This window comes from Lithobates pipiens, unplaced genomic scaffold, assembly GCF_037356315.1.
Source record: "Lithobates pipiens isolate NorthernLeopardFrog02 unplaced genomic scaffold, aLitPip1_a1.2 Scaffold_18, whole genome shotgun sequence".
NCBI lineage: Eukaryota > Metazoa > Chordata > Amphibia > Anura > Ranidae > Lithobates > Lithobates pipiens.
In genome coordinates, this window is record NW_027507758.1 from 195210337 (window position 1) to 195229930 (window position 19594).

At 44.2% G+C, this 19594-nt stretch overlaps 1 protein-coding gene across 4 annotated transcripts in view; it reads right to left on the reverse strand.

The window, feature by feature from the left end:
* THUMPD2 (THUMP domain 2 tRNA and snRNA guanosine methyltransferase) overlaps positions 1-19594 on the reverse strand; it is a 327697-nt gene that overhangs the window by 171535 nt on the left and 136568 nt on the right. For 3 of the 4 annotated variants that reach the window (XM_077486496.1, XM_077486498.1, XM_077486499.1), the window contains exon 4: positions 892-969. The exons of the other annotated variant lie outside the window; for it this stretch is intronic. In XM_077486496.1, the coding sequence (XP_077342622.1) occupies positions 892-969 (78 nt within the window). The remainder of the gene's footprint in view (positions 1-891; positions 970-19594) is intronic. 4 annotated transcript variants of the gene reach the window in all.

A 19594-nucleotide genomic window follows, 5' to 3' on the forward strand; every position in this document is an offset into this window, starting at 1 on the left:
GTAGCACTTCTGTTCGCAGGCTTGCGGTTCCAGGGACGCTTCTGACCGTCTGTGGGCGTCCTGTCGGCTTGGGGGCATTTTGCGAATCACCGGGGGAACGAAAAACCCGCTTGTGAGCGGAAAAAGAGGGCCCTTGCTTGCGGCGAGGCTCTTTAGCCCTCCTGGCCTGTGGGAGTAGTGTACTCTTACCACCAGTGGCATTCTTAATAATGTCATCCAACGAGGCTCCAAAGAGCTGCTCGCCAAGGAAGGGAAGATCCGCCAGGGCTTTCGTGGATGCCTGGTCAGCAGACCAGGATAAGGCCAGTAGGGCAGAGGTTGGTGTCAGAGCAGTGGACGGTGTCAGTAGGGCAGAAATTGGTGTAAGTAGAATTTTTTTTTTTTATTATTGCTTTTTTATAAATCATTTTTGTTTTACATTTTTTTTTTTTTTTTTTTAGAAGCCACACATACCCCTGAGGTCTCACTTGTGACAGAAAGGGACGGAGGACAGAGATTCCCCAAAACCAATCTGCAGCCAAGCAGCAGGGAAAATCTGTGCAGCACAGGGTAATTAGGCTGCTGTACAGTGCCATGAAAGGAGTGTACCTTTTGTACACTAATGTATGCAGCCAGAAATGGACAGCTGCCAAAACAGTAAAGCACTCCGTCAGTGTTCCACTATAGTGGAAATCCAGCCTAAGTGTTCTGATGTCAGCCCAAAATTTGGGTTTTTCTTTTACTTTAGATGATGAACGATAAACAGGACAGAGGGTAACCCTCTCTAATAGGGACACAGACAGCAATAAAAACTGACATGACATAAAACTGAGCTCTCTCTGCTCTATCCAAAATAAAAAATAAAGTTTAGCTTTTAGTTATACTTTAATTCTCTAACATGATAAAAATTACCTCAAGCACAGGTCGTTGAAGATTGGGTTTCCAGCCAAACAGTTTTGACAGTAATAAACCAATAATACGGCCAACCTCCTGAAAAACGTGACAAAAAGGAGTTCAGTGCCCTGTATTGTAAAGAATTACATTTGCAATACTCACAATAACATTAGACTTTCTTTTTTTTTTTTTTTGTAGAAAAAGTCATACAGCTGTATTATTTAACAAATAGAAATAAAAAGGACAGCTACAAGTATATTCTTCTATTCCTGGCTGCATTACTCACCCAATGGTCACATCCATCCCTCCCTGGCTGCATGCTTCACCAGATATATCTGCTCCAATCTGGATGCCTTTCCCACTACTAACAAATTTCTACCCCAACCTGCTAATGCCATTTATCTCTCAATGCCCAACTTACCTGCCACCAACATCCATTTCTCCCTACCCAACTCACATTCCCCTGACAAAATACTAACACAAATTAAAACAGACCCCTAGAATACAGTGGCTTGAAAAAGTATTGATACCCCCTGAAATGTCCCACGTTTTGTCATGTTACAACCAAAATGGTAAATGTATTTTATTGGAATTTTATGTGATAGAACACAAAGTGGCACATAATTGTGAAGTGGAAGGAAAATGATAGTTTTTTCAAAATGTTTTTCAAATATGTGAAAAGTGTGGTGTGCATTTGTATTCAGCCCCCCGAGGTACTTTGTAGAACCACCGTTCATTGCAATAACAGCTGCAAGTCTTTTTGGGTATGTCTCTACCAGCTTTGCACATCTAGAGAAACATTTTTGCCCATTCTTCTTTGTAAAATAGGTCAAACTCTGTCAAATTGCATGGAGAGCGTTCACGAACAGCAATTTTCAAGTCTTTCATCGGCTTCTCAATTGTATTTAGGCCAGGACTTTGGCCCATTTTAACACATGAATATTGCTCTGATCTAAGCCATTCCATTGTAGCTGACTATGTTTAGGGTTGTTGTCCTGCTGGAAGGTGAACCTCTGCTCCAGTCTCATGGCTTTTGCAGACTCCAACAGGTTTTCTTCTAATGCAGCGTACACACGATCGGAAATTCGGCCAGCAAAAGACAGATGAGAGCTTGAGAGCTTTTCATCGGAAAATGCAACCGTGTGTATGCTCCATTGGAATTTAGCTGGCCGAATTCCCGTCAGCAAAAATTTGAGAGCATGTTCTCAAACGGAAATTCCGATCATGTGTATGCACTTTGACACGCCAAAAATCACGCATGCTCAGAATCAAGTACAAGACAGAACCGCTCAGTCTGGTAAAACTAGCGTTCATAATGGGGATAGATTCTTCATGCTGCAAATTTTTAAATCTTTTTATTTTTATTTATCTTCAAATTTTTCAAATTTTTAAAGCATTCTTTATAATGCTCGAAGAATGAAGTTGTTTTGCTGCTAATATTTCACAGATTTCTCACAAACTTTTTTCTTCATTATTTCTATGGATCTCCTAAATCTTTATTTTAATTAAAGCCAGATCTCCATAATACATTTTTTTAAGTCCTTTTTTAATCAATTTTTTTTTTTTTCTCGTGATCGCCTTTTTATTTATGTCACATTTCCACATCACCACTATCTTGTATTTGTAAACCTCAAGGAGGTTGTTTGGTGCTGGTGTACCTTGTTAATTTTGACATTGTATTTATGAAATGTACCTGCCTACCCTTCAACAAAATTTGTCAATTGTTATTTGAAGGAAAACACATAGGCAAGTATTTTATGAAACAAAAACAATTTATTTTCCATCATAACAAAATAAAGAGGAAGGCAACTTTTTGGCTAAAAAACAAACAAACTTGGTAGCTTGAGAAGTCCATATAGAAGGGGAGTTAATCTGATCCAGGACTCCCAGAGAACAGGAACAGCAGCAGATGACATACAGTGCCTTGCGAAAGTATTCGCCCCCCTTGAACTTTTCAACCTTTTGCCACATTTCAGGCTTCAAACAAAGATATAAAATTTTTATTTTTTGTGAAGAATCACCAACAAGTGGGACACAATTGTGAAGTGGAACGAAATCTATTGGATTTTTGAAACTTTTTTTAACTAATAAAAAAATGAAAAGTGGGGCGTGCAAAATTATTCGGCCCCCTTGCGTTAATACTTTGTAGAGCCACCTTTTGCTGCAAAAACAGCTGCAAGTCGCTTGGGGTATGTCTCTATCAGTTTTGCACATTGAGAGACTGAAATTCTTGCCCATTCTTCCTTGCAAAACAACTCGAGCTCAGTGAGGTTGGATGAAGAGCATTTGTGAACAGCAGTTTTCAGCTCTTTCCACAGATTCTCGATTGGATTCAGGTCTGGACTTTGACTTGGCCATTCTAACACCTGGATACGTTTATTTGTGAACCATTCCTTTGTAGATTTTGCTGTATGTTTGGGATCATTGTCTTGTTGGAAGATAAATCTCTGTCCCAGTTTCAGGTCTTTTGCAGACTCCAACAGGTTTTCATCCAGAATGGCCCTGTATTTGGCTGCATCCATCTTCCCCTCAATTTTAACCATCTTCCCTGTCCCTGCTGAAGAAAAGCAGGCCCAAACCATGATGCTGCCACCACCATGTTTGACAGTGGGGATGGTGTGTTGAGGGTGATGAGCTGTGTTGCTTTTACGCCAAGCATATCGTTTTGCATTGTGGGCAAAAAGTTGGATTTTGGTTTCATCTGACCAGACTACCTTCTTCCACATGTTTGGTGTGTCTCCCAGGTGGCTTGTGGCAAACTTTAGACAAGACTTTTTATGGATATCTTTGAGAAATGGCTTTCTTCTTGCCACTCTTCAATAAAGGCCAGATTTGTGCAGTGTACGACTGATTGTTGTCCTATGGACAGACTCTCCCACCTCAGCTGTAGTTCTCTGCAGTTCATCGAGTGATCATGGGCCTCTTGGCTGCATCTCTGATCAGTCTTCTTGTCTGAGCTGAAAGTTTAGAGGGACGGCCAGGTCTTGGTAGATTTGCAGTGGTCTGATACTCCTTCCATTTCAAAATGATCGCTTGCACAGTTGCTCCTTGGGATGTTTAAAGCTTGGGAAATCTTTTTGTATCCAAATCCGGCTTTAAACTTCTCCACAACAGTATTACGGACCTGCCTGGTGTGTTCCTTGGTCTTCATGATGCTCTCTGCGCTTTCAACAGAACCCTGAGACTATCACAGAGCAGGTGCATTTATACAGAGACTTGATTACACACAGGTGGATTCTATTTATCACCATCAGTCATTTAGGACAACATTGGATCATTCAGAGATCCTCGCTGAACTTCTGGAGTGAGTTTGCTGCACTGAAAGTAAAGGGGCCGAATAATTTTGCACGCACCACTTTTCAGTTTTTTATTTGCTAAAAAAGTTTAAAATATCCAATAGATTTCGTTCCACTTCACAATTGTGTCCCACTTGGTGATTCTTCACAAAAAATTCAAATGTTATATCTTTATGTTTGAAGCCTGAAATGTGGCAAAAGGTTGAAAAGTTCAAGGGGGCCGAATACTTTCGCAAGGCACTGTATGTCCCCAGGCTGTGGTACTACAACAAGCTGTGTGTGAAGTCAGGCAATCACTTTCGTCTCTTCCGTACAACCTTCCCTGCACGCTGCCCTGCAAATTTCCCTGGAGGCTGTGGCTCTGGAGGTGGGCTTGTGGCAGGAGTAGGAGGATGGGGGAGCGCACACAGGTGGACATGCATCATTTGGCCCCTCAACCCATTGTGGATGGCCTCAAAAAATATTTTTTCTCAGTTGAGACGTTGGCCCTCCTCCATTTTCTGTAAATTAGAGGCTATGTAGATGCCAAAGGCCTCTACAGAATCAAAGGGGGATTTCAGGGCTGCATTAGCCTCCTTAACCACTTGCCTACAGGGCACTTTCAGCCCCTTCCTGCCCAAGCCATTTTTCAGCTTTCAGCGCTGTCAGTTTGAATGACAATTGCAAGGTCATGCTACTGTGTACCAAAACAAATTTTTTATCATTTTCTTCACACAAATAGAGCGTTCTTTTGGTGGGATTTAATCACTGCTGGGTTGTTGTTTTTTGTAAAAAATAAAAGACCAAAAATGTTGAAAAAAATTCAAGTTAGACTTACCGGTAACTTGTTTTCCAGTAGACTTTCAGGACAGCCACCTGAGAGATCATGGCTCCAACCTCCTAAAGGAAACACCTCCTCCATCAGAGCTTTTTAGGGAAGTCTCCACGCAGCCTTCCTCAGTTTGTAGAGACTCTCCAACCCCAGCTGCAAGACATAATCAACAGTTATATCATAGTATTACAGCAAACCACATACACCACTGGGCGGGTTATTGCTGTCCTGAAAGTCTACTGGAAAACAAGTTACCGGTAAGTCTAACTTGAATTTTCCAAAACGACTTTCAGGACAGCCACCTGAGAGGATTACCGAGACATACTCCATTCAGGGCGGGACAACAGCCTGTAAGACTTTCCTTCCAAAAGCCTGATCCCCAGCCGTCAAAAGATCTAGCCTATAATGGCCGGCAAATGTCGTTAGACTTGATCAGGTTGCAGCCTTACATATCCGTTCGGGGGTGGCGCCAGCTTTCTCTGCCCAACTCACCACTGTAGCCCTTGTGGAATGAGCCCGGACGTTCACTGGACTCCTCTGACCAACACAGGAATATGCTTCCGAAATGGTCATTCTCAGCCATCTGGCTATGGTTCCCTTGGATGCCCGTTTTCCCTTTTTAGTGCCAGAAAATGAAACAAAAAGAGCATCCGACTGTCTAAAGTCTCTAGTGGCTTCTAAATAACTTAAAACTGCCCTCTTAACATCCAAAGTGTGGAAACCTTCTTTCCTACCCAATGGATTAGAGCAGAATTTAGGGAGAATTATCTCCTGGGAACAATTTTGAAGTGATGCCACCTTGGGCAAAAAATTTGGGTCTGTTAAGGACTAACCTGTCCGGAAAAACAAAAAAGAACGGCTCCCTGCAACTCACTGACTCTGCAAGCTGAAGTAATGGCTACTAAAAAAACGGTTTTCAAAGTAATCCATTTCAGGGAGACTGAAACAATAAGTTCAAATGGGCCCTTGGTCAGGGCCTGCAGGACAGTAGATAGGTCCCAGCCCGGGCAGCTTCTAGATACTACAGGTCTAGAGCGAGAAAGAGCTCTAAAAAAAAACCTGATTACTAGTGGGTCCGATGCCCACGGCTTCTCCAGAAAGACCCCTAACGCGGCCACCTGCATCTTTAGGGTGCCAATTGCTAACTTATTATCAGCACCTTCCTGTAGGAATTCCAGAACCGAAGCAATTCATCTCGGTGACCTAGCTGAAGTTCTGCACCAGGAGTTAAACACCTTCCAGTACTTAAAATATATTGCCCTGGTAACTTTTTTCCTACTGGACAACAAGGTAGCAACCAGCCTGTCTGAGAAACCCTTCTTCAAGAGCTGTTCTTCAGAAACCAAGCAGTGAGCCTTAGTTTTGCCAAGTCTTGATGGACTAGAGGGCCCTGCTGTAGAAGATCTCGTCTCAGGGGGAGATGCCAGAACGGTCTTTGTTGCATCTGAAGAAGGGTCGAGAACCAAGGTCGTTTGGGCCAAAAGGGGGTGATCAGAATTACCCCTGCATCTTCTTCCCCGATCTTCCCCAACACCCGGGGAATTAATTGAAAACGGGGGAAAGGCATAGACTAGCCGAAAATTCCAGCTGTGTGCTAAGGCGTCCACTCCCAATGACCTCTCGTGCCTGTTCAGAGAGAAAAACAGGGGGACCTGGGCATTTTCCTGAGTGGCAAAGAGATCTACCTCTGGCTGACCCCATCTTTCTCCAATCAGTCTGAAGACTTCTGGATTCAAATGCCACTCTGCCTCTAGAACGTGGTTCCTGCTGAGAAAATCTGCCTTTTTGTTCAGAGACCCTTTTAGGTGGATTGCTGATAAGGACTGAGTAAACTGCTCTGCTCAGCCCAGGATACCTTTTGCTAGAACCTGCAGTGTCCTGCTTCTGGTTCCTCCCTGTCTGTTCACATATGCCACCACCGTGGCATTGTCCGACAGGATCTGGACGTGTTGCTTTCGAACCACGTCTGCGAAGGCCCACATTGCCTTCTCCACTGCCTTCAGTTCCCTCCAATTTGAGGACCTCTGTGCCTCTTCTATGGATCATGAGCCCTGGACCCACTGGGTGTCCACATGGGCCCCCCCAACCCCAGGCGCTGGCGTCGGTTGTCAGCCACACCTGGACTGGGAAGGACCATAAAACACCTTCCGAAAGTAACTCTGGGTTTCTCCACCACCACAGACCCCTTCTTACTGAGGTGGGGATCCTCACCTGATCGTCCAGAGAACTCCGACGATGGTCCCAAACCTCCAGCAGGAAAGCCTAAAGAGGCCTGAAGTGATGCTTAGCCCATTGGACCTCCGGAATGGAGGAAGTCAATGTCCCTAAAACCGACATCACCTTCCTGATAGGTTGGGGCTGGTTGCATTGCAACTGCGCTACCCCCTGAACCAGCTTCTCCTTTTCTTCTGGCAGGAAGATCTTTTGGTAACTGATCCGAAACCCCAGGAATGTCACTTCCTGAGCGGGCACCAGGTTTGACTTTCGAAGATTTATGACCCAACCTAACTTCCTTAAGTGGACGCAGGCTCTGTCGAGGTCTTTTTGCAACCCCTCTCTGGTCTGGGCAAAAAACAACAAATCGTCCAGATACGGGATCACCGAGATTCCCTCCAGGCGAAGGGGAGCTAACGCTTCTGCCATAATTTTGTCGAATACCCTCGTGTATGACGACAGACCAAAGGGGAGGGCCCTGAATTGTAGATGAACAACCCTGCTCCCTTCCCTTAGTGCCAACCTCATAAATCTCTGAGAGCCGCTCCAAATCGGGACATGAAGGTACGCATCCTGTAAATCCACGGAGGCCATATAGCATCCCGGGGACAGGAGGTTTCTTACAGAAAAGATAGAATCCATCCAAAACCTCTCGTACCATACCGACCTGTTTAGACCCTTGAGGTTTAAAATTAGACGGAACTTTCCTGAAGGTTTCCTGACCAGGAACACATGAGAGTAAAATCCCTGACCTAACTCCTCTGCTGGGCCCGGCAAAACAACCCCTTGAAACATCAGGTCCTGAATTAGGGCCTTCATAGCAAGGGCCTTGACTGGGTCCCTGGGAACATTGGTGAAGGAATCTTTGAGGGGGGTACTCGTTAAACTCAATTTTGTAACCCTGGGAAACCATCCACAAGACAAATTGATTTCGAGTTATGGTCTCCCACTGGAGGTAGAAACTCCCGAAGTCTCCCACCTACTCTGACCAAAGAGTCATTGTGATTGAGGAGGACTCCCCCTTTACCCTTGGGCTTCTGTGCCCAAGATTTCCTCCTGTTTTGCGTCCTAACCTCCGCTGGACCCCTAGGTCCCCGAAAAAACCGATTACGCCCCGGCTTTTTCTTTACTGGAAAGGACTTCTTCCTATCCGCTCTTCGGTCCAAAATAGAGTCTAGCTCTGAACCAAACAACAAATCCTGCGAAAAAGGCAAGCCATAGCCTATTTTTCGAGGCCGCATCCCCTGGCCAAGTCTTTAGCCACAAGGCCCGTCTAAATTGGTCAGGACGGCTGACCTGGCCGACAAATACGGACAGATTCTGCTGAGGCATCACCAATATAGGTAATAGCCGCGGACAGAGTAGCAAAGGAATCCAGGATCTCTTGCTTAGGGGAATCAGCCATAATGTGAGATTTTAATTGGTTAACCCAATGGTCCAGATTCCTTGCCACACAGGTCGTTGCCATGGCTGGTTTCAAATTCATCATCACTGACTGCCAGGCCCTTTTCAGAAGCAGATCCATCTTCTTATCCATAGGTTCCTTTAAAGTGTCCATATCCTCAAAGGCTAGATCCGTCGATTTTGATACTTGGGAAAATGCTGAATCCAGCTTTGGAACCTTATTCCACACTAGGTCTGGGCTATCTTCAAAAGGAAACCTCTTCCTGCGATCTGGAAAAAAAGGTTTTTTTCTCCGGCTCCAACCATTCCCTTTTAATCATGTCAGACACCAGGGAATGCACCGGGAAGGGGCGAGATCTGGAATCTCCTAGGCCCGCATACATTCCATCATGCAAGGATAGCTCGTTTTCCTCTTCAATACCCAAAGTGGCGTAAAACACTTTAAGGAGGCCCCCCACTTCCAATGACAACTTGTACTTGGAAGCTGCGTCCTCATCTTCTTCTTCCTTAGAGTCCAACTCCTCTAGGGCCAATGAAAAGGAATCCTGTGAGGTGTCCTGGGACAAACCTAGCCCCAACAGCAACTGCGAACCTCCCGGTTCTAAGGGAGACTGCTGAGCTTTAGACTCCCCCAATGTTCAAGGCTCTAACAGCTTAGACCTGAAAGCCTGAAAGGTTGCTTTAAGCTCATCCTTAATGGACGATACCAAGTCACCACATGACGGGGACTCCTCCCTGACTAGGCTTGCGAAACCAGTCGCACAGAGCGTCTTGGCCCAGGTTTCGCTGAGTTTTTCCTTGCAAACAGGACATTGCGAACCTCCCGGCCACTTTAATGAGGCCCCCCACTTTACCTCTCCCCCTCACACAGGAGTATAGGATACAGCACATCAGAGCCCCGCTCCTACCTTCACCTTGCTGGCGCCTTGGCTTGCCCCCTTGTCGGTATTGCTATCCATCGCTTGGAACATGCACTGCCGCCGGTCCCGGATTCGAAAACACCACTGCGCCCGACCAGAATTAAAGGTGCCAGTTGGTCCTCCTCTCTCTTCCTGCGTTCCAATGCCAAGAAATGACGTGGAATGCCGCCGCAAGTCCTGCCCCCCATTCCCGAAGGACGCGGCCGAGCCCTCTCGGCCACCCGAGACGAGTGACCGCGCTCCCGCGATGCAGTGCGTGTTGCACGCGGGAGATCTGGAAAAAAAACAAAAAATGCGGCTGCCACTCTGACAAGGGGACAGAGGAACCCCCGGCGTACTGGCTCTCCCCGAGCATGGAAGGAGGAGAGAGAGCCCATGCTGCCATCCACATTAGGAGGAAAATGAGAGGACCAGCTCCTGAAAAAAAGAAAAGAATTCAGGTGAGAGCCCCATGACCTCCAGGACCAGCCCAGAGATCATGGCTCCCACCGGAGGTGTTCCTCCAGGTTGGAGGAAACACAAGAAACTGAGGAAGGATGTGTGGAAACTTCCCTAAACAGCTCTGATGGAGGAGGGGTTTCCTTTGGGAAGTGGAGCCATGATCTCTCAGGTGGCTGTCCTGAAAGTCGTTTTGGAAAAAATGTTTTTCACTTTTTTTCCCTGTCAGTAAATTTTGTAACCAAGTAATTTTTCACCTTCACTGATGTGCACTGATGAGGTGGCAGCGATGGGCACTGATAGGCTCAACTGGTGGGCATTGATGAAGTGGCACTTATGGGCAGTGATTAGGAGGCACAATTATGGGCAATGACATGTGGCACTGATAGGCGGCACTGGTGGGCAGGCAGCAAGCAGTTAATGAGGGCCAGTGCTACCTCCTCTGTTTTACTCATTCCTGGGCCTTTTGGGTGGAAGGCGGAGGGGAGGGACCTGGGAATGGGTGTGACTGGGCCCCGCACCCTCCTGGCTGACACTTGTCTCCGCCTCCTCCTGAGGTCTTCCTGTGTATGAAGAGACAGTTTTAGTTTTTGGTTCATCAATCACACACAATTTTAAACTCATGGCTGTTGCAAACTGAATGTTAATAAATAGAAAAGACTATCATTCTTTGAGCTTAGCATTTTTCACTCGTCGCAATCTTTTTTGGTCCCTACTGTCTATTGATATGTCAAACACTTTTTGTTAAATCATTTGTTATCGATAACATCTAGTTACCAACAATCATTTTCCCACCAAAAGTATGTTTTCAAATATTATACCTGGCTCATTCTGGCTCCTCAATTTCTTCCTAGATTGAAGGCCCAGGTTGGTCCTCAGAAGCCTCAGCCGGGGTTGAGGGAAGGGTGGACGGAAGGCTAGATGGAAGGGGGGCCGAAAGAGTCAAAAGCGATTCCCTGGCTTACATCTGGTCCTCCAGAAAATGCATCTTGTCTATGTACCCAGTCTGTGGTACTACATATGCTGCTGCTCCTGACCTCAGGGACCTCTGGACCTTCTGATACTCCTCCTTATAGGTGCTTCTCAAGCTACCAATTTTAGTTTCCAAAGCCCTCGTGTCTGCATTGGGGGTCCAAAGTCTTTACAAATTCAAGCAATATCTCAATATTTATCAAGGAATTTGCCCAGGAATTATTGATCTTTAAATGGATACATTTTCTCTGCAAGACCAAACAAAAGACAATATAGGCCTCAATCTAGATTCAGTATAGGCCGCTCATGTCCCAAGTTAAAATCTTACCTTCGTTATAACGTTCGTCACTTCAGTTCCTCCTTCCTCCACACACAGAACATAGTGATGATACACAGGTGTTAGCTTTATAGACACTGCGCATGCGTGAAACTCCACCCACCCGACGTTCTTTCTAGAATATTCCACACCCCGTCTTTCATCGCAGTGGGAGAGGAACATGGCGGATACATAGCAGGTGCATAATAGCAGTAACGAGGAGAAGGAAAGCCAGGAGCCAGAAACGTCAAGATCCAGGAGGAGATTTAAGGCCAAAATATGTCCTTTGTAGAGATGTTGGAGATGGTCGACATCTTGAGGAGGAACGACTGACAGGAATTATGGTCCGTACCCAAACCCAAGTCTGAGAAAGGCCAAAATCATGAATAAAGTTCTGAAGAGTCTGCACAGGAACTTTGGGGTACAACGATCCAAGGATCAATTGTGAAAACGCTAGTTGGACCTCAAAATTAAGGGAGCAGGATAAATACAGAAGAAATCAAGAAAGTTCTTTGAAAAATTATTTGTTGTGTGTTCCTATTTACTTGCATGCTGCACCATGTCCTTTTCTTTACTGTTGTACATTTTATAATGGCTACTTTCATGTTCATGGGCACAGTAATTGGTCGTAGTAAACATTGTTCGTTTGCCAAATAAAATACATAAATAAATACAATGTTTTTCCCAGATACAGGATTAAATACATTTGGTCACGCTAACCTCGAAGGAATAGCAAACTAGATTCAGTGTAATGTAAGGAGAGGACACTCAGCCATTTACACATCTGGACTCAGAAAGAAAACATTTTAGGGTGTCCCACACAGGTACTCCAGTGGATACTTGGGGTGTCTCCAGGTGTGAAACTTGTTCAAAAAAGTTAAGTATTCCAGTTTTAGTAAGGGAATAAATCATGTCTTCAGCTTGGAACTCTGTCCAGACAGACAATTGTACCCCAATTCCAAGCAATGTTTCACATTCATATTTGTTACCTCAAATATCTGTGTGCCAATATACCTTTTGTTTCATTCTCATAGGGGAGCTAAGAACGGGGAAATAGGTCACCAGGGACCCCACCTACTGAAGAAGGGGAACAGAGGCCCCAACAATCTGAGGCTATGAAGAAAGGAGAGGTGGTTGAGATTAACACAACAGTGTGTCTGACAGGTAAGAGATGTATACCTGCATATTTATAATACATGGTGCGTATTTTTTTCCAGTTTGTGGAAGAACAATCATTTCACCAGGCTAATCCAGGACATAATGTGGTGTAGTCGGGATTTAGACTTGATAAAACAAAAAAACTTTGGAGATTGAAAAAAAAAAAAAAAAAAAAACTTAACATGATTGATGTCCTCGGAAGAATTTAATGCCCCAAAAAACTGGCACCATTTTTTTTTTTAAGGTTTACATTTTGGAAACATTTTATAAGTCAAATTTTGAAGATGCACAATGTATCAATGTATGCATTTTGTGGCTGCAACCCCTTCCTCGTAACTCAAGTAGGAGAGAGGAAGTGGTTGCACCCCCAAAACGCGTCCATTGATCTACCATGATGGGAGATGGCACATGGCACATGTTGACATTATGCATGGGGGATCAGGATGCAAATCCCCAGTTTGACTCCCAATTTGAGTGCATCTTAAAAATTTGGCTTTTACAGGGGTGACATCACCCTTCTGAAGGCAAGAGCCACACATTTTGGACAATATAATGTCTGATCTTGCCTTAAAGCAGGGGTGTCTAAACTTTTTTTCAAAGAGGGCCAGATTTGATGAAGTGAACGGACATGAGGGCTGACCATTTTCCCTGACATTCTTTGAACCATTAAAATTTGGTCTAAGTGTGTTATTTCGAGCACTAATACACTGTCCAACAATAATTATCTTGCCTTTGTGGCTGTGTGTGGTAAAGAGATGAGCTCAGGTGCATTATTTGGATATACCGTATTTATTGGCGTATAACACGCACCTTCACTTTAACCGGTTCCCGACCGGCGCACACCGATGTACGTCGGCAGAATGGCAAAGGCAGGCATATTGGCGTACAGGTACGTCCAATCTTTAATGCCGCCCTGCCATCGCACCGGCGTGCTCGTGTGCCGGTCGGGATCCCCGTGAGTCCGGTCGCGGGTCCCGCGTACTCGATTGCCGCGGGTATACCCGCGATCGTCTCATGGGGCGGCTGAACGGAGAAATGCCGTTGTAAACAGCATTTCCCCGTTCTGCCTATCAACTAATGACGCTGATCTCTGCTCCATGTCATTGGAGCAGAGATCAGTGTTCACTAAATGAAAGCCCAGCCTCCCACAGTTAGTAACACACCCCTAGGAACACTTAACCCCTACACTCCCACCCACTGGTTAACCCCTTCACTGCCAGTGTCATCGACGCCATTACTAGTAAAAAAAAAAAATTTATAAAAAATGCCATAAAACTATCTCCTATTTTGTAAACGGTATAACTTTTGCGCAAACCAATCGCTTATTGCGATTTTTTTTTACCAAAAATATGTTGAAGAATATGTATCGGCCTAAACTGAGCGAAAAAAAATGCTTTTTATATATTTTTGGGGGATATTTATTATAACAAAAAGTAAAAAATAATGCGTTTTTCTCAAAATTGTCGCTCTATTTTTGTTTATAGCGCTAAAAATAAAAACCACAGAGGTGATCATATACCACCAAAAGAAAGCTCTATTTGTGGGGGAAAAAAAAGGATGCCAATTTTGTTTGGGAGCCACGTTGCATGACCGCGCAATTGTCAGTTAAATCGACGCATTGCCGATTCGCAAAAAGTGGTCTGTTCTTTGACCAGCAAAATGGTCTGGGGCTGAAGTGGTTAAGAGGGAAGTTTCAGGAAAAAAAAAAAATTAAATTTTAAATAAAGAACTGTGAAGCAAAATAATGGCCAGTGCCCATCTGCAGACCCACCAGAGCCAGGAACGCAGAACCCACCATAACCAGGAACACACAGACGAGCATCAAAGATTACCTACAGGAGAATCTCCTGTTTACACGGCGGCCTCTTTAATAGAAAGTCCCGCCTCCTTTGATGGACAGAACAGTCGTCCAATGGCAGAGGCCGCCCGTAAACCGGAAATTCTCCTGTGGGTACGGTGCTTGGTCCTGCCTCCTCCCTGCCTCCTCCCTGTCCCTTCCAAGGCATATACATCTCCGGCGCTGGGAGATCGTTAGGGGCCACAAAAGATACGTGTCCAAATAACCAACAGGTCTCTGGAATAATGATCCCAGAGCCTGGGGGCAGATGCCTGTTGAGAACTTGAGGTCCTGCAGGCTTCTCCCAGTTGCCAAGTACCGCAATGTGGTGACTAGACTCTGCTCCAGAGTGATGGCTTGCCACATGCAGGTATCCTGCCTGCTGATATAAGGGGCCAGCAAAGCCAACAGACAGTGAAAAATGGGGTCCGTCATCCTGAGATAATTCCTGAAATCAGGATTATTCTCCTAGATCTCACGAAGCAAAAGGCATGTGCAAGAATTGGTCACACTGGAGTAACCAATTCTTCGTCCATGAACGCCTCCTTGCCCCGGTTCATGGTTGTGTCAAAGCCAGAAGCCCAACACCAAGCCCCCGCACAGCACGGACTCTACGACGAGTACGTACCCACAACCACAACAGGGCTTCAAAACGGTCGGCTGGTCAGAATGAACTAAACAGAAAGCACTGAAAAACAGTAAAGCCTGAAAGAATGAACTGAAAATCAGAAACGAGCGGACAAGAATGCACTGGGCATCAAATACGGTACTACTATAAATAGCACGCACTGACAAACAAATGCAAACTGACCGCACGCACTTAAAACCATATTCGAACCCACAAGCACAAACTGAAGAGCAGCAATGATCTGAAAAGCACGAAAGCTGAAAAGCGCAAATCGTCTCTCACCAAACTTCTACTAACACGAGATAAACACGAGATTAGCATAAGGAGCCCAGAGGGTGGCGCACTGGCTATTGAACTTCCCTTTTATAGTCCCGTTGTACGTGGTGTATGTAACTGCGTTCTTGGCGCTCGGAATTTGGTGTGACCGTGTGTAGGCAAGACAGCTTGAGCAGAATTCCGTCGGGAAAACCATCAGACCTTTTTCCGAGCAGAATTCCGATTGTGTGTACGCAGCATAAGATTGCCCTGTATTTGGCTCCATCCACTTTCCCATCAACTGACCAGCTTCCCTGTCCCTGCTGAAAAAAAAGCAACCCCACAACATGATGCTGCCGCCACCATGTTTCACAATGGGTATGGTTTGTTTAGGGTGATGTGCAGGGTTTACCGTCACGCATAGAGTTTTGCTTTTAGGCCAAAAAGTTCAAATTTTGGTCTCATCTGACCAGAGAACTTTCTTCCACGTTTGCTGTGTCCCCCACATGGCTTCTCGCAAACTGCAAGTGGGACTTATTATGGCTCTATTTCAATGGCTTTCTTCTTGCCACTGTTCCATAAAGCCCAAATTTGTGGAGTGCACAATAGTAGTCCTGTGGACAGATTCTCCCATCTGAGCTGTGGATCTCTGCAGCTCCTCCAGAGTTACCATGTGCAACTTGGCTGCTTCTCCAATTAATGTTCTCCTTGCCCAGCCTGTCAGTTTAGTTGGACAGCCATGTCTTAGGTGGTTTGCAGTTGTGCCATGCTCTTTCCCTATTTGGATGATGGCTTGAACAGCACTTCACGAGATGCTCAAAGCTTGGGATTTGTTTTATAACCTAACCCTACTTTAAACTTCTCCACAACTTTATCCCTGATCTGTCTGGTGTGTTCCTTGGACTTCAAGATGCTGTTTCTTCACTAAGGTTCTCTAATATACCTCTGAGGGCTACACTTTTCAGATATTTGTAAAAAAAATTGGAAAACCATTTGTCGTTTTCCTTCCACTTTACAATTATGTGGCACTTTGTGTTGGTCCATCAGATAAAATCCCAATAAAATAAATACATTTAGGTTTTTGGTTGTAACATGACAAAAATGTAGAACATTTCAAGGGATATGGATACTTTTTCAAGGCATTGTATTAGACTCAAAACCATCAATCCACGTATTTGTCTGTACTTGATTATTAGAGCCCTATGATGCGCTTTCTGGGTCATTCCCTTAGCCTAGAATCAGAATATACTGCAATTGCATTATTATACAAAAATATCTTGCCACTGGGAATTCTCTGCATTTGTCCCTTAACCCCTTAAGCCCCCGTCCATTTTGCTGGCCAAAGACCAAAACACTTTTGCGATTTGGCACTGCGTCGCCTTAACTGACAATTGCGCGGTCGTGCTCCCAAACAAAATTTACGTTTTTTTTTTTTCTTTTTTTCTCCCCACAAATAGAGCTTTTTTGTGGTATTTGATCACCCCTGCAGGTTTTATTTGTTGCGCTATAGAACAAAAAAACAAAAAAGAAAAACAAAATTTTATCATTTTGCTATAATAAATATCCCCCAAAAATCTAAAAAAAAAAAAAAAAAAAATTATAAAAAAGTCTCCAGTTTAGGCCAATACATATTCTCCTACATATTCCTGGTAAAAAAAAAAAATATATAAAAAAATATCGCAACAACCATTTGCACAAAAGTTATAGCGTTTACAAAATAGGGGGAAATAGTTTTATGGCATTTTTATAAATTTTATTAATTTTTTTTTTTTTTTACTAGTAATGACGGCGATCAGCGATTATCGTGACTGCGATATTATGGCAGATACATCGGACATTTGACATATTTTTGGGACCATTGTCATTTATACAGCAATCAGTGCTATACAAATGCCCCGACTCCTGAGTAAATGACACTGGCAGTGAAGGGGTTAACCACTAGGGGGCAGTGTAGGGGTTAAGCGTGTCCTGGGGAGTGATTCTAACTGTGGGGGGGCGTGGCTACGTGTGACATGTCACCGATTTCTGCTCCTGATCACAGGGAGCAGAGATCAGTGACACTGTCACTAGGTAGAACTGGGAGATGCTCGTTTACATTAGCATCACAATCGCGGGTATCCCTGCAGACAGAGTCCACGGGACCCACGACTCGACTCACGGAGCTTGCCGGTGGTGCGTGCGCCAGCAGGCTGCCTCTTAAGGGGCAAAGTACAGGTACGTTAGTTTGCCTGTACGAGCCCTTCTGCTGACGTAAATCTGCGTGAGGCGGTCGGCAAGAGGTAAATATTTATGCAAGGCTTTCCTTAGTTTTCCATAGTAGTGTATCACATGCAGTCCTCTGACCTAGGTCTCCAAAATTGGGCCTATTCTAGCTACCCATGTAGTCTCCTTCCTCTGATCAATGTTTTTTTTCTCCATTGTATCACAGATGCTACACTGTCATTTTTAATAAAGTAAAACATTCCATATGCATTCAATATAAGACTTATTGTAACTGCTCAAACTGTCCTATCGTTTTTTTCCAGCTGTATCTTAGATGTAGTCTAATCTGGCAGAGGTATGCACTCAAAACAATTGATATGCTCACCTCTACTCCCAGCGCTCAAAGGGTGCAGTCAACTTACTCCCACCTGGGGACGGTTCTTAATACTTAGCTGCCATTATAAAATAAAACTTATCATGCATAAAAAACAAAAGAATTGGTTAACCTGAGGATTCAAATATAACCACTAACAGCGCTGATACCACATCTCCATATACAACAAACAATTTGTCTATGTTAAGCATGTAGTACTTTTTAAAAAAAAACAGCAAGTCTTATCAAAATTGGTGTCCAAACACCAAGTATTAAAGAACCAGCAAGACTTTTGTCAGGAATTAATGTCCATACACCAAGAGATCACACTCTATTCCTCATCAATGAGTGCAGTCCTTCATATTCGTATTCATACAATCTTCTCAGATATCTGGGTGTGTATTGGTATGGTCCTACACCTTCACCATGTGCTGTTCCACCTCCGTGAATATGTATATAGATGGCTGCTTACCAGATTCCAATCACTTTAGAGCCTGTCTCCACTATGTGGAACTCCTCTGTCTGGTTCTGTGTGTCCCGCTGATTGCTCTCACATTGGTAGTAGACATGCAAAAGATTCAAGGGGTCTCATATAGTGTGATACCTTTTATTTAGGATTGAAAAAATTCCTTTCCCCCCCTTACATAATATGCTTACATTTAAAACAACTTAAAACCAGCGTATAACATATGTGGTGTAAGTGCTGCCGCACAATCGTCTCACCGGTAGGCTGCAGATCTCATCCAACACAGTCTCCGTGTGTGGACCCGGGTCCTTGTCGGCTAACACTCACCCTCTTGCTCGTGTGATCACCGCTCTGACGCGTTTCGTGTTTTCACGTCTTCAGAGAGCGTGATCACCTGGGTCCACACACGGAGACTGTGTTGGATGAGATCTGCAGCCTACCGGTGAGACGATCGTGCGGCAGCACTTACACCACATATGTTATACGCTGGTTTTAAGTTGTTTTAAATGTAAGCATATTATGTAAGGGGGGGAAAGGAATTTTTTCAATCCTAAATAAAAGGTATCACACTATATGAGACCCCTTGAATCTTTTGCATGTCTACTACCAATGTGAGAGCAATCAGCGGGACACACAGAACCAGACAGAGGAGTTCCACATAGTGGAGACAGGCTCTAAAGTGATTGGAATCTGGTAAGCAGCCATCTATATACATATTCACGGAGGTGGAACAGCACATGGTGAAGGTGTAGGACCATACCAATACACACCCAGATATCTGAGAAGATTGTATGAATACGAATATGAAGGACTGCACTCATTGATGAGGAATAGAGTGTGATCTCTTGGTGTATGGACATTAATTCCTGACAAAAGTCTTGCTGGTTCTTTAATACTTGGTGTTTGGACACCAATTTTGATAAAAGACTTGCTGTTTTTTTTTTTAAAAGTACTACATGCTTAACATAGACAAATTGTTTGTTGTATATGGAGATGTGGTATCAGCGCTGTTAGTGGTTATATTTGAATCCTCAGGTTAACCAATTCTTTTGTTTTTTATGTATCTTAGATGCTCATGAACTGGCTATTTCATTGGGCTGCTGCAATATCACAGGTGCTACACTGATTTTCTTTTTCGGGAAAAATCACCTGCCTTATGTTTAGGATAATGTTACCCATTTACAAATGGTCCTGTAATTGGGCAATTTGTTTTACCTACTGTTTCTCACATGCTATACTCAAATCTTTATCACAGGAATACACCTGGCTTGTATCGTCGACTGTTATATTGAAACTTCTCACAAAAATTGTCCTTCTGTTCAACAATTATTTTGAATAAACAGACCTTACACTCATATTGACAGGTCATGACCGGACCAGAATTTGCGACTTTATGCATAGCCAGCGATTATCTGTGCCGATTACTGCTGA